At 46.0% G+C, this 14032-nt stretch overlaps 1 protein-coding gene across 2 annotated transcripts in view; it reads right to left on the bottom strand.

Moving 5' to 3' along the window:
* The window catches only part of TRIOBP (TRIO and F-actin binding protein), a 525566-nt gene that overhangs the window by 82183 nt on the left and 429351 nt on the right, over window positions 1-14032 (bottom strand). For both annotated transcript variants that reach the window (XM_086962950.1, XM_086962956.1), the window contains 2 exons: window positions 10044-10153; window positions 9018-9549 (listed from right to left, as the gene is read on the bottom strand). In XM_086962950.1, the coding sequence (XP_086819076.1) occupies window positions 9018-9549; window positions 10044-10153 (642 nt within the window). The remainder of the gene's footprint in view (window positions 1-9017; window positions 9550-10043; window positions 10154-14032) is intronic.

A 14032-nucleotide genomic window follows, 5' to 3' on the forward strand; every position in this document is an offset into this window, starting at 1 on the left:
TACAAGATCAGTAAAGACTTATGGAAACGGAACAGGGCTAAAGACTAGAATAAAAAGAGAAATGTCCCACATGCCTTGTCACTAGATATAAAAGATGGAGTGCAAATAAAGGGGGGAGTGAGGGGAAAGAAGGGAACATTTCATAATTAAAAGTGTAAAATCATTCTCCGGTGAAAAGCAATGAAGCAGAAATGTTGGTGAAAATGCAGTTTGATGTGTCAAACGAGAATATAGTGTTATATAGCAAGAAACTGCAGAGGGAGAAAAAGCAGTAACAGAGCACTAAGCTCTGGGGATGGCCCGCAGTCAGCAAAATGGGGGACAACTTAGTTTGTATTACAACATTGTGAATGACCATCCCGCTTGACCAATAGTATCAGTATCCCGTGATTCTCAAGCTCGAGACTGTTATTAGAAGGCTAATGCAAAGAGCTCTGTGAAAATAACGGAAAGGACAACAGATGTCTGCGCTAGAAGAGTAGATGGGGGTCACGCAGCAATTCGACTACACAAAGCTCACTTAATAGTATAAGCAGTATCAGAGAATGAATGATTCCAGGTTACCACTACATATATTGACCTATCACCTCGCTCTCCCCATTTAAAAACAATCCGTTTCACCGCTCAGCTAACTCTACTGTCACCCCATCACTCGTCACACGCCAACCGCCTTACAAGTGTCACCTAATCAACTGCCTCACTGATCACACAACCCTTTACTAACCTGACACAACCAAACACTAACTAACAATCACAATGGATGGCAATCACAAAACTTCACAATGTCTGCTAAATTGAGAATGTGTTTAGCTACAATAACAATGCTAGCAAATGATGTACTAATGCAATATGACAACACAAGTGCTATTCAAGGGTTCTTTGTATTGACATTACCGTTAACCAAACCAGTCACTCTGTTAAGTCCATGTCTATCATGCACTTAACTGTCTCATCTCCAGTCATCACCCCCACAAGCCATTTCAATCATTTACCAACTCACACACCCACTGTCACAGCCCACATCCTCCAACTGTATACCACATCCATGACACTTGTTAGCACATGCCTCTGTGCCACTTCCCGACGCAACCTCCTGTATGCCATCACTAGTGTCAACCTCCTCTCATAACACACAACACGTTACAATTGTGGGTTACCATTTCACTGCAACTCTCCCGTCACCTACCGCAACACTGTCTTTCACGCTGCCCCCCGATCATCCCTTACGCCAATCATCCATCAAACTCACCTCTCGAAGAGTAGCCTCACGACGAAGAGCCAGAGGAAGCACGGAGACGACGTGCCCTGCCCGCAGGTACTGCGACCCGCCTTCCACCTCTGCCAGATCCGCCCAGTTTACATTATGAGGAAGCCAGAAGCGCTTGTTCCAAAACCAGGCCGACACCGCCTCCATGTTCCACCAACAGACCCAGAGGAAGCGGCGCACACACTGGGGGGCGGGGCAGTGTGACCCCACCCGCACAGAAAGGGGCAAGCACGAGTTGACAGTTACGTGTGGGACGGCTTGAGAGGAACCAAAATGAAAGTAAAGGAAATTGAAAGTTGGAAAGGGAAAAAAAAAAGCCAATGCCGTTCAAAGTTCACTGTGTCTGTAACCGCGCATTGCAATGGAAATGCACGTGTGTGTATGTGTGCGGGGGGGGGGGTGAGCCGGGGGTCTCTGTATGTGTCTGTGCGTGCGTGTGTGTGTGTGTAGGTGCGCTCGTGTGTGTGCACATGCGTAAGCAAGGGGAGGTGTGGCTGTGTGCTACAGCTTTCCAGGAGACAGGAGCTGGCCACAGCGAGCGCGTTCTCATGCGCGTGGCCCGCTCAAATCGCCTTCTGGCAGAGGAGATGTGCGCGGCCAGCTACTGTCCCCTGGAAAGCTGCGTCGCAGACTATACGTCTCTGTGGCGAGACCGCGCTGATGCGCGGTCCAACGCCACGAGACCTAAAAAGGACCAAACTCTAAAGAAGAGCCGTTCAGCTATCACCCCCCTCTAGAACCCTCCTGGAAGGAGCTTCTGTCCCTCAGATTTTCGTAAGAACTGTGCTAAGTAGGCGTACCACTGAGAGAATTCAAGGAGTCCTTCCAGGGGAGGCGGGAGGGTTGCATGCGAATCTATGAAAGATAACCTAATACTGGATAAGAAATGTGTTACTTGCCTGTAACTGCAGTTATTCAGTATTGGTAACACATTTCTTATCCAGTATTAGGTTATCTTTCATAGATTCACATGTCTGAATCAGAGTAGCAAGCAATGATAAGCACATTTCGGATGATACATTATATACAAAATCCACCAGATAATAATATATCAAAGTGACAAATAGAAAACTTCAAAATGTAAGCAAAGATATCATCAATAAATACAATAGAGAAATGTGCTTATACGAGAAAGGATGATGGGATGAAAAGGCTCACCTCTATCGAAATAGATGACGAAGTACTGCGTGTCCCACTGCAGCATCCTTCATGAGTTCTGTATCCAGCCAGTAATGCTTGGTGAATGTATGCAGCGTCTTCCACGTTGCCGCTCTGCAAATGTCTATGATCGGCACACCTGCGAAGAGCGCCATGGGTGTAGACACCGCTCTAGTGGAATTGGCCCGTACTTTAGATTGCAGGGTTTGCCCCGCCTGCTCGTGACAGAATGAAATATCTGCAGAGATCCAGCGAGAAATACTTGGTTTAGTGAGTGGAAGGCCTTTTCTAGGTCTACTGTAGGCCACAAAGAGCTAGTTGGATTTGCGGAAGGTTTTGGTCTTCTCAATATAAAACTTTAGGCAGCATTTAAGATCCAGAGAATGTAGAGTCCTCTCTGCCATAGTGTGAGGGTTTGGAAAGAAAGAGCGTAAGACAACAGGCTCGTTGAGATGGAAGTCTGACGGGACCTTTGGTACAAATTTTGGGTTTGTTCGTAATATCACTCTGTCTTGTTTGAATTGCAGAAAAGGCTCTTGAATTGAGAAAGCCTGGAGCTCACTTACTCGTCTTGTTGAAGTAAGGGCGAGGAGTGCCATTTTCCAAGCGAGATAATTAAGATCAGCCCTGTGTATCGGCTCAAAGGGATGTTTCATGAGCTGATTAAGGACTGTGTTGAGCTGCCAAGTAGGAGGTAAAGTCTTCACAGGAGGAAAAGTCCTGAAGAGGCCTTTAAGAAATTGTTTGATCAATCTGTGAAACCAGAGAGAAGGGTCAGTAGAAGATCTTTTGTAACGGGATATTGACGCCAAGTGAACCCTGATGGAGGCATGAGCAAGACCTGAGTTCGCCAAATGTTGAAGGTAAGGCAATATTTGTACTGGAGAAGAAGAAAAAGGATGTATTTTCTGAGTTTTACATCAAATGCAAAACCTCTCCCACTGCAAAGAGTAGGTCTTGTTAGTACTGTCTGCTCAAGCCCGAGCTAGAATGGCCCTACAATCTGGCGGAATATTTAGATTCTGAAATTCTTTGAACTCAGGAGCCAAGCGGATAACCTGAGAGATACGGTAGAACTGCTTCAACCGTATTGCCGGTTCCAGAGAACGAAGGTGAAGCTCTGTGAACCAATGTTGGTGTGGCCAAGCTGGGGCTATTAGAAGGAGTGTGCAGGGCTCCGCTTTCAATTTCCTGAGGTCTCTGGGAATCATTGGAAACGGTGGAACAGCGTATGCAAAGACGTTGCACCATGCGATCGAAAATGCATTCCCTAGAGATCCCTTCTGGGGATGCCAACTTGCGAAGTGTTGGCATTTGGCGTTCTGCCTTGTAGCGAATAGATCTATGAGAGGAGTGCCCCATTGTGAGAATATTTGGTTAAGGATCCCCTGGTCCAATTCCCACTCGTGACACGTTGTGTGCTGTCCGCTTAGTGAATCGGCTAGAACGTTGTCCGTTCCTGGGACATATTCCGCCCAAAGGGAGATATTGTGCAGGATCAACCAGTTCCAGATTTTTTGCGACTTGTGAGAGAGTGTTAGAGAGCGAGTCCCTCCCTGCTTGTTGAGATAGTGCATTGTCGTGGTATTGTCCGTTCCCACAAGCACTAGGGACTTCTTGATTCTTGGAATGAAAGCTTGAAGGGCGAGGAAGTCCGCCAGTAGTTCGAGGAGATTTATATGAAGCTCTTTCTCGAAGGGGGACCACTTCCCATTTATCTGCAGTTCTTGGAGGAAAGCTCCCTAACCTCCCAGTGAGGTGTCTGTTGTGATGATATGCAGAGAAGCTGGAAGCAAGAAAGGCAAGCCTTGAGAAAGTTTCTGGGATCCACCATTGCAGAACCTTGACCATCTGAGGGGTCATTCGTATGAGATAGTTAAATGAACCTGTGCATTGGACCCATTGCGCTGTGAGCGCCTCTTGGAGAGGGCGCATGCGGAGACGGCAGTGTGGAACCAGTAAGATACATGATGACATCATCCCGAGTAGGGACTTGAAGAGGCAAACTGTCAAGGACCTCTTGGAAGTTATGAGAATAGCCAGTGACAGAAGCTTGTCCTGTCTTTCCTGTGATGGAAAAGCTTTCTTCTGTTTTGTGTCGAGGGTAGCGGCTAGGAAATGTATACGCTGAGAAGGCAGAAGGACTGATTTGTCCCGATTGAGTGTGAGTCCCAAACGATTGAAAAGCTGTAGACAAGCGTTGGAAGACCTGGACGCGTCTTCTAAGGATGGTGCCTTGATTAGCAAGTCGTCCAGATATGGATAAACTGGATGGTGTTGTTGCCCGAGAGATGCAGCCACTGGAGAAAGGCATTTCATAAAGATGCGTGGTGCAAACTTGAGCCCGAAAGGTAGGACGCAGAATTGAAAGTGTCTGCCCACTACTGCAAACCGTAAGAACTTTTTGTGATTCTGGTGAATAGGGATATGAAAATAAGCATCCTGAAGATCCAGAGACACCATGTAATCTTCTGCATCTAGAAGTTGTAGAACCTCCTGGATTGTCACCATACGAAACAACTGCTTTTTCAAGAATTTGTTGAGGGCTCTGAGGTCTAAAATTGGTCTCCATTTATTCTCTTTTTTCTGTATCAGGAAAAAACTGGAGTAACATCCTTTCCCCGGTAGAGAAAGAGGAATTCTTTCTATTGCCCCCTTCTGGAGCAGAAGAGAAATCTCCCAGAGAAGTATACCTATATTTTTGTGAAGCATAGGTCGGGGAGGGGTTTGGGGAGGGATGTGAATAGATTTCAGCGAATTACCGAATTGTAGAACCCAACGGTCCGTTGTAATTTGCTTCCAATTTATTAAAAATTGGAGGAAGAATTTCCCATTTTCTGAGGGTGGAGATGAACTGGAGACTGGCTGAAGTGAAGTGTCATTGTCGTCGAGCAGTACCTTTTTGCTGCCCTTTACCACAAAAGGATGATTTACCATAAGATGATTGCTGCTTACGTTGTTGATATTGTGGACGATGTTGACCAGAAGAGTAGGACGACCGATATTGGTAATCGCCTCTAGAAGAGGACTGCCCTGTTCCTCTTGATCCATGAAAGGAAGAATTTTTAAATTGTAGGGTTCCCAACGCTCTGGCTGTGTCCGTATCTTTCTTTATAGTTTGGAGATCCTCATCAATTTTTGGCCCAAAAAGAAACTGCCCATCATAGGGCATATCCAAGATCTTCATTTGAATTTCAGGTCAAAAAGAAGTTGCCTTCAACCAACCTTGTCGTCTCAACACTGCTTCGCCAGCCAGCTGATGAAATCCAGTTGACGCGATATCCATCGCGCAATCTATTATTTCTGATGCTGAACGACCCCCTTCAAGCAATATTTTCTTTGCCTTCTCTTTTGAGTATTCAGGTAAGGCTGCCGGGTATGGAGCTATGTCTGCCCATAACTGCCTATTGTATCGTCCCAATAGTGCTAAAGCATTGGACGCTCTTACTGTCAACGCAGACATTGAAGAAAAACGCTTTCCGATGTTATCTAATCTTCGGCCTTCCTTATCCAGCGGAGCTGTTAATGCGGCAGAAGGATTTTTGGACTTCCTTTGGGCCACCTGCGTTATAACCGAATCCGGCTTGGTATGTCCTATTACGCAAGCTGGAGCAGTATCGGGCGCCTTGTGTTTTTTATCCAGGCGAGGCAACATCGGAGGCACCGAGGAAGGATTTTGCATAATCTTCACACCCTGACCCCGTAAGTATTCTATTATGGGTATAGATCTAACTGACTTCTTGAAAGGCTCCTCAAAATCATATAAGAAGCAATCCTGTTGGTGGGAAGTCATGGGTATTTGAAAACGTAGAGCTGCTCTCTCAACAATGTTATGGAACCCCCCCGATGTCTTCAGGTGGGGAGTCAGCCTGTGAAGGTACAGGAGAAGCAGAACAGGGAATGACGTAGTCGTCCCATTCATCATGGTTAGACTGGGTGTCTTGAAGTTCCCCCTCTTCATGCTGATCTTCGTCCTCATCATCATCAGTAGAACGAGGATGTGGCAAAATTACAGGCTCCGGCTGTAAATTTAAAGGTGGAGGCCGTGGTCTTGGTCGCGGAGACACCGTCGGGGGTTGAGGTTTAGGAGATGTTGGAAACTTCTGTTTGTAGTCTGTAATGAGGTATTGCAAATCCGAAAACCAAGGAGGCGGGAAAACAAACCATTGGTGGAGGAGGCAGTTGATATTCTTCCTCCTGATCCTTGTCTTCCTCATCTGAACTTTCTTGATAGTTTACATTAAGTTCAGAGGGGCTTGTCGCCGTTTGAGACATGCCACCCTCATCCGAATCCTCCTCTTCCAGAAGACATGCTGGAGGCAGTGGTTGGACCCTACTTGGAGATGTTAGGGCCGGCGTTAACGTCTTCTTCGTAATTCTTAAATGTACATAAGTGCTTTTCAGATTTGGCTCCGTCGTCGACGACAAGCCTGTCGACGGTGTGGTCGTCAACGGTGAAACGTCGACAGGTGTCGTAGTCGATGGAGTTATAGTCGACGAAGCCGTCGTCATCTCAGATGGAGATCTCGTCAACGGTTTGGTTTTCGCCGACGGAGCCTTCGTCGGCGGTGCGGTCTTCGTTGTCGAGCACGTCGACAACCTAGTCGTCGCGATCGCAGCGCCCACGGCTGCTTTGACGTAGACGATGTCTTCTTGATCTTTATCGTCGACAACACGGTCTTACCTGCCGTCGACAATGGAGTCGTTGTCCTCGACAAGGTTAATGATGACATCGCCATCGACGTGGAGACAGTTGTCGACGTAGTGAACCTAAGACTGTAGACACCAATCTCTTCGTCGTCGACGGAGTGGAAGAAGGCTTTTTGAAGGTGGTAACTTCCTGAGAGGACACCTTCAAAGGTAGAGCCTTAGAATGGACCTCTGAAGACTTCTTGCGTGTCTTCGTTTGAGGAGGCTGTGACGAAGGGCCCGGAGATGCCACCCGTGGTCTTTATTGAGAGGCTTTAGAGGGTACTGAAGAGCCCTCACTCTCCTCAGAAGACTACAGTTGGTCTCGGTCCTTCAGCCTTTGTAACCATATTATAAAGCGTCCCTCCCGATCTTTGTGGGTTTTTGTGGAGAAGGTACAACATACCTTGCAATCTTTAGAAGAATGGTCCGGATAGAGGCAGTAGAGACAATCTTGATGTTGGTCATCTACATGTAGTCGTTTTTTCTTAGAGGAACCACAGGACCTAAAAAGTCCTTTCTTAGGTGTCTCAGCCATAAGGATACCAAGGAACTTCAGTCAAGAGAAGAAATATAAAGCCAGAAAAAAACACTGGAAAACCAGATGAGACAAACTGAGCAGGGCTCAGAGGAGACTCCCTTAGCACGACGTGCGGTAGAAAATCTGAGGGACAGGAGCTCCTTCCAGGAGGGTTCTAGAGGGAGCGGATTGGCTCTGCTCTAGAGTTTGGTCCTTTTTGCAAAAGGACTTGGATATGTTACTAATGTGGGGCCTTTGGCCTATTACTCTATATGTCTAATGGGTCATTACTTTATGTACCGGGGACTCCCATCCCAACGACGGGGAATGATTCAGGCATGTTAATCTATTAAAGATACCCTAATACTGGATAACTGCCACTTCTTGCAGTTGCGGAGTTTGTAAACAGCCGCTCATGCCAATCTGAGCCAAACAATTCACTATTAGGTTTCCATGCTCCAATGAACCGGTCACGTACCAAATTTGTGACACCAAAAAAAAAGCAACAAAGGTTTTACAGTTGGGCTGCACCAAACGTTATACCTTATTTTCCCCCTAACAGCCTTTCTCCAACTAGACAAGCTTTTTATTTCCCATATTGAGAAGAATATGCCAGTTCGAATGAAGCAACAAATCTCCGCCCCTCCAGAGATTGTGCTTTCTCTCCCCAAAATTCCACTTCTAAAAATTCACTACACAATACGCATATCAAGAGCTCAACAAGTCACAAGTAGAAAACATTAACCTTAAAAGTCTCAGATGAAAAGATGAGAAAAAGCCCTTGCATCAGAAAACTCCTCAAACTCTCGTGGGTGGAGGAATCTACAGATCTTCAAAGCAGTAGTCAAATTCATGTGCAGCCTATTTAAAGAATAAACATTTGAACACTTTGTCTAGCACCAGCAAATATATCCTTCAGATTATCTCACCCTCCCCAAACTACAGAGGCTTAGAAAATATTCAGAAGACAGATGTGAATCCTAGGCTACTGCTTTAGAAACATTTTATTTCCACCTTAACTACCAATGCTGGATGTCTTGTGTATACTTAGGGGTCTTCTCACAGTGTTGACTTTTACTGTGCCAAGACTGTTTTAACAGTGTTTATTTCTATTGCTTTCTTTTAAAAAGTTCAATTGAGAGAGAAAAAATACAAGGCAAGTACTGCTTAAAGTAATTCCTTAAACATAAGGTTTAGAGAAATTTTAGCCTGGGTTCCAAAGAAGCCTAGAACTTGCAGAAATCTACTCATTAAAAGGCTGCACAGTAATAAAGTTGCAGGGCTAGTGCATAAGTAAGATGTACACAGACCAAGAAGGTGGCTTATATGCATGTATTCAAAGCAACAACGGTTCATGGTTAAAAGGGGTGTATAGCCTCTTACCTCCTTCTCCAGCTGATCCCCAGATTCTCCAGTGGATCCCACTCGGAAGCGTCCAAGTGGGATCTGCTTAGTCTCCCTCAGTGGTAGCCGCTCTAGCTCTGCCCACTTCCTCTCGATTTCTTCAGATACGCGACTTTTCTGCTCTTCAGTGAGGGCAGGGCTGGATAACCCTCGATCCACACCTTTCCTAAAGGCCTCCACAACCGCCTCCTCTGGCCGCATCCCAGCAGCTGAGGCCTCAAACCACCGTCGCCTCTCTTCAGAGCGCTGGGCCTGCTCACGCTCCAATTCAGAGTTCTCCAGAGGCCGTTGGCCAGCCCGTAGTCGTGGCGGTGTGTCCTGGGCCACCGGCGAGAGCTCTACGTACTCAAAAGAGGCCTGACGGTGGTTGGAAGGGTCTGTCCTCCTGATGCTGCCACTTCGTAGCTCGGTTACAGAAGCATGGCGTTGTTGTTGCTCTTCTGCTGGTCGCAGCTGGGCCTTCTGAGATGTATAGCCATGGAATGAATTCTCCTTGTTCATGTCAGAGAGCCTACATGAGCGAATGAGCAGAAGATGAGAGCAAGTGCAAGATAGAGAAAATGAGAGATGGGGTAAGGCACTGCTGACAAAATCCCTATATTATGTACACTTCCTTCAGCCAGTAATGTTTTGTTAGTGAAGAACCATTTGCATACTAGAAAGTTAACCACCAACTTTTAGTGTCAAAACCAATATTATAGGCTGCAGAACAAAACATACAAATGGCTTAAGTGCCAGAACTAGCAGAAATGGTCACATGATATAGGCCACTTGGTAACTATAGAGAAAGTAAGAATAAAGGAGAGCCAGAAAAAAATAAGAATGACAAGGAAAAACATGAAGGATAAAATGTGGGGGCTATATTCTGCTGATGGGGCACTGTGGTATGTGGTTGGATTGGTTGTGGTGTGTGTGAAGTCAGGGTACTGAGTAAGAGGTAGAAAGTATTAGAATCAGAGAGGAATTGGCATATAGAGTATGTGTGAATGAGTGTGAGAAACTTACTTTGTGACATCAGGCACGCTGCTGGGCCGCACATTCTTCCTCAGGGCTTCAATCCAGTTCCTGCGGATGCCAGAGGTCATAGCAGAGAGGGTGAACACCCCCTCCTTTGTCTGTAGGGAACATGAAAAGCAGGAGTGAGCAGCGACTTCACAGCATGTGAGGAGATAGGCGGGGGATAAAAGGCACACAGGGTTGGACAATATTGGAAACAAGATTACAAATCAGGGGTTAGGGCAGGGGTCTTCTAACTGTGGGGCGCGACCCCCAGGGGGGCCGTGGAGTGGTGTGAAGGGGGTCGCGCCTTCACAGTCACACGTCTGCCCTGGCCTCCAGGGCTTCAGCCCCCCCTGTCCTGTGTCCCAGCCCGGGCTGCTGCAGTGAAACTCGAGCTGCTGGGGGCTCGGCTGGGCAGTGTCTGGAGTCTTATCTCCGGCACGCCTGTGTTTTTCACAGGTCTTTAAAGACCATTAGTATATTTACATGCCTTTGTAAACTGGTAACAGAGGCTTAATGTTTTTTATGGTTCCAGTACCCCCTGGGTCCCCACTCTGCCTATTCCTTACATTTGTATGTTTACACTTCTTGCTGTAGTGTGAGAATTCATTTAATGAAAAGGAATATAAAGTTGGGTTGCTAAAAGAAAAATGCCTGCTCTTGACACTAAATAGAGTTATAAATAAAAAAGTATGCATTAATTAGTTATGTGACTTTTCTGTCTTTGTTCCCTTTAATTTTCAGTCATGGATCATTGAGGCAGCCCTAGAACACAATTAAAAGTGCTTTCTATTTATATTTGCTATTCTAAGTATTCACAGATAAGTGCTAAAAGTACAGCTTTAAGTGACTGCTTAATTCTGGGCCATCAAAATAATGAGCTGGTAACCCTAATCTTAAGACTGGATGTTTGTTGCAGGATCAGCACATTATTTATTTTCTCCACCCTCAATCCCTGATTAACGTCATTATAGCAATAGTTTAACTTATATCTGAAACCCTACACTTCAAGTTTCTGGGAATGCACACTGCTTTTAGACAACTCACTTCTCATTCTCCCCTTCACTTTCACGCTTACCCTGCACTCGCAGCGATCGCCATGCACTCACACCAATCGCCATGCACTCACACCGATCGCCATGCACTCACACCGATCGCCATGCACTCCCACCGATCGCCATGCACTCCCACCGATCACAATGCACTCCCACCGATCACAATGCACTCCCACCGATCACAATGCACTCCCACCGATCACAATGCACTCCCACCGATCACAATGCACTCCCACCGATCACAATGCACTCCCACCGATCACAATGCACTCCCACCGATCACAATGCACTGCCACCGATCACAATGCACTGCCACTGATCACAATGCACTGCCACTGATCACAATGCACTCCCACTGATCACAATGCACTCCCACTGATCACAATGCACTCCCACTGATCACAATGCACTCCCACTGATCACAATGCACTCCCACTGATCACAATGCACTCCCACTGATCACAATGCACTCCCACTGATCACAATGCACTCCCACTGATCACAATGCACTCCCACTGATCACAATGCACTCCCACTGATCACAATGCACTCCCACTGATCACAATGCACTCACACTGATCACAATGCACTCACACTGATCACAATGCACTCACACTGATCACAATGCACTCACACTGATCACAATGCACTCACACTGATCACAATGCACTCACACCATTCACCCGCTCACCTTGCACTCACATTGATCACAATGCACTCACAACATTCACCCGCTCACCCTGATCTCACAGTGATCACTCTGCACTAAAAATGTGCTTGCATTGATCACTCTGTACCCCTGCAGTCACACGAGCACACTTCTCATCCTGCACTCGTGACACTTTACTCACCTGTCCCCCCACTCACTGCTCAATCTGTAGCTCACTCAAACAAGGCCATCACTAACCATGCACTAATTTGTCCCACTCTGCACTTACAGCTGAACCCAAATTCATATGGTCACCTCACTCAACCTGTAGTCACTCCTTTTACCCTACTCTCACACTGTTGCATTGCTCTCCGTGCAGTCACATGGGCACTCTTGTCACCCACACAGTGCAGAAGGTTAAAGTACCTGGTACACATAAGATGTACCATTCACATCACAGAAGTGAGTGCGAGTGAGTAAACTATGAGTATTTTGTCAGACAGGTGCTATATAGATATGAGGTGTATTGTTGGTGAGTGGTAGTGAGGGAATTCATGGAGAAGGTGGAAAGACTGTTGCACCGTGTGCGACCAGTGCTAGGGCCAGCCCTGGCTGGGAGTGTTAAAGCCCCCCGAAGTTCAGGTTTAGTGGATCCCCTGCTTCTGCCTATTATTATTTACATTTGTAGTGCGCTACTGTTACCAAAAGGTGTCATGGGGCTAATAACCATCTGCCTGCAATGTGAGAGAGGGATCCGGGGTTGGGAGAGGAGAGAAGAGAGTGATGGAAGGAAGGGGTGGGTGGAAAGGGGCATGGGTAAACTGCTTAACTCTGCACAAGACAGCCAGGGTTTGAAGGGCCCCTTGCTGCTCCTGGCCATGGCCAGGTGAGTTTCTAATGTGGCAGCGCGTATTCCTGCGCAGTGGGAGGCCCTTCACAAAGGTTGACTAGACATCTTTCTGATGTTCATTGCTGTATTTTGGTTATAAACTGGCACTGATTGGGTGAAATCTTTCCTCAGTATTACTGTGTTTAAAAAATGTCAAAATAATGAAGCAATGCTATCCCAAAATACGCAGCATCACAGAACATTATTTAAATTTTCTACTCACACAATTTAGTCAAGCCTGTCGCTTAATTTGGTACTCACCTGCCTCATAATTCCAGTAGCCCTGCCTAGAGGTTTAGACATTTTTTTCAGGAGGGGGTCCTTATGCCTGTAAATGTTGACAGGGGGGTCTCGGCATGCAAAAGTTTGAAGACCTCTGGGTTAGGGGGTCAAAATGGAACCAGGGCGAAAGCCTATCACCAGTGGGCCTGTGTCACAGTGTACACCCCTCTCAAACTAACAGTTTTACAATGACTATTACAACCCAAAATGAACAAATGATGGACAGAACGCTGAACAAAATCAAACATTCACCCTTAATCACAGATCTGGTTTTAATCCATGGTATCTTTGCTCACCACGCCGTTCCAGTTTGGTCCCAGCCACATGCAAATTGGTCTTCACTCTGGTTCCCATGGGAACAATCCAGCCCGAAATGCCAGGCTAGGTCCTCCATGATCTGAAACAAGCATCCTGGGACAGTTTTCGGGGTGTCACCCCTCATCAGCCATGCAAGTCAGTCTTGACCCTTCTCCCGATGGCAAAATACAATGTATTTAACCCAGATCTGTAACTGGGGGTCAAGGTTTGATTTGTTCAGCATTCCGTCCAGCATATTTTCTTTTTGCATTATTACAACACAGCAGAATTTTATACCAACAGAAACATTACAAAGCCTTGATGATAATTTCTAGTACTTTTTATATAGCTCGATAGCACAATTGTGCAATCTATAGGAGTTGTAAATAGGACATTGTTGTCTGCATTAGGATTACAACTCTTAGTTAATGGTCTTTCTTATAATCAAATGTGTGTCCATGCCATCTAAAAGCAAAATCAAAAACTGCTTTTGAAGTTATTTGAATCCAGAGATTGTGACCTACTCCATACATTATGCCACACATATCTGTCCCTCCACATACGCACATCTACGCAAGTTCAGTCTCTCTGGAGTTAGGTTAATTGTTGTGTGTGATCCAATCGCAAAACTAGACATTTCACTGATTGATCAGTAAAGAGTGTTTGGCCAAGCATTTTTACATATTGAATGTAGTCGTTACTAAGGTAGTAGATACAGGCATTTGTTTAGAGGTTGTGCAAAATATGAAATGGGTGATGCAGAAACAAACTAAAATGTACAAATAGCATGTTTTGGAGCAAAAAATAATGTCCAAAACAATTC

The sequence above is a fragment of the Lissotriton vulgaris genome, chromosome 1_1, assembly GCF_964263255.1.
Source record: "Lissotriton vulgaris chromosome 1_1, aLisVul1.2, whole genome shotgun sequence".
Classification (NCBI taxonomy): Eukaryota; Metazoa; Chordata; class Amphibia; order Caudata; family Salamandridae; genus Lissotriton; species Lissotriton vulgaris.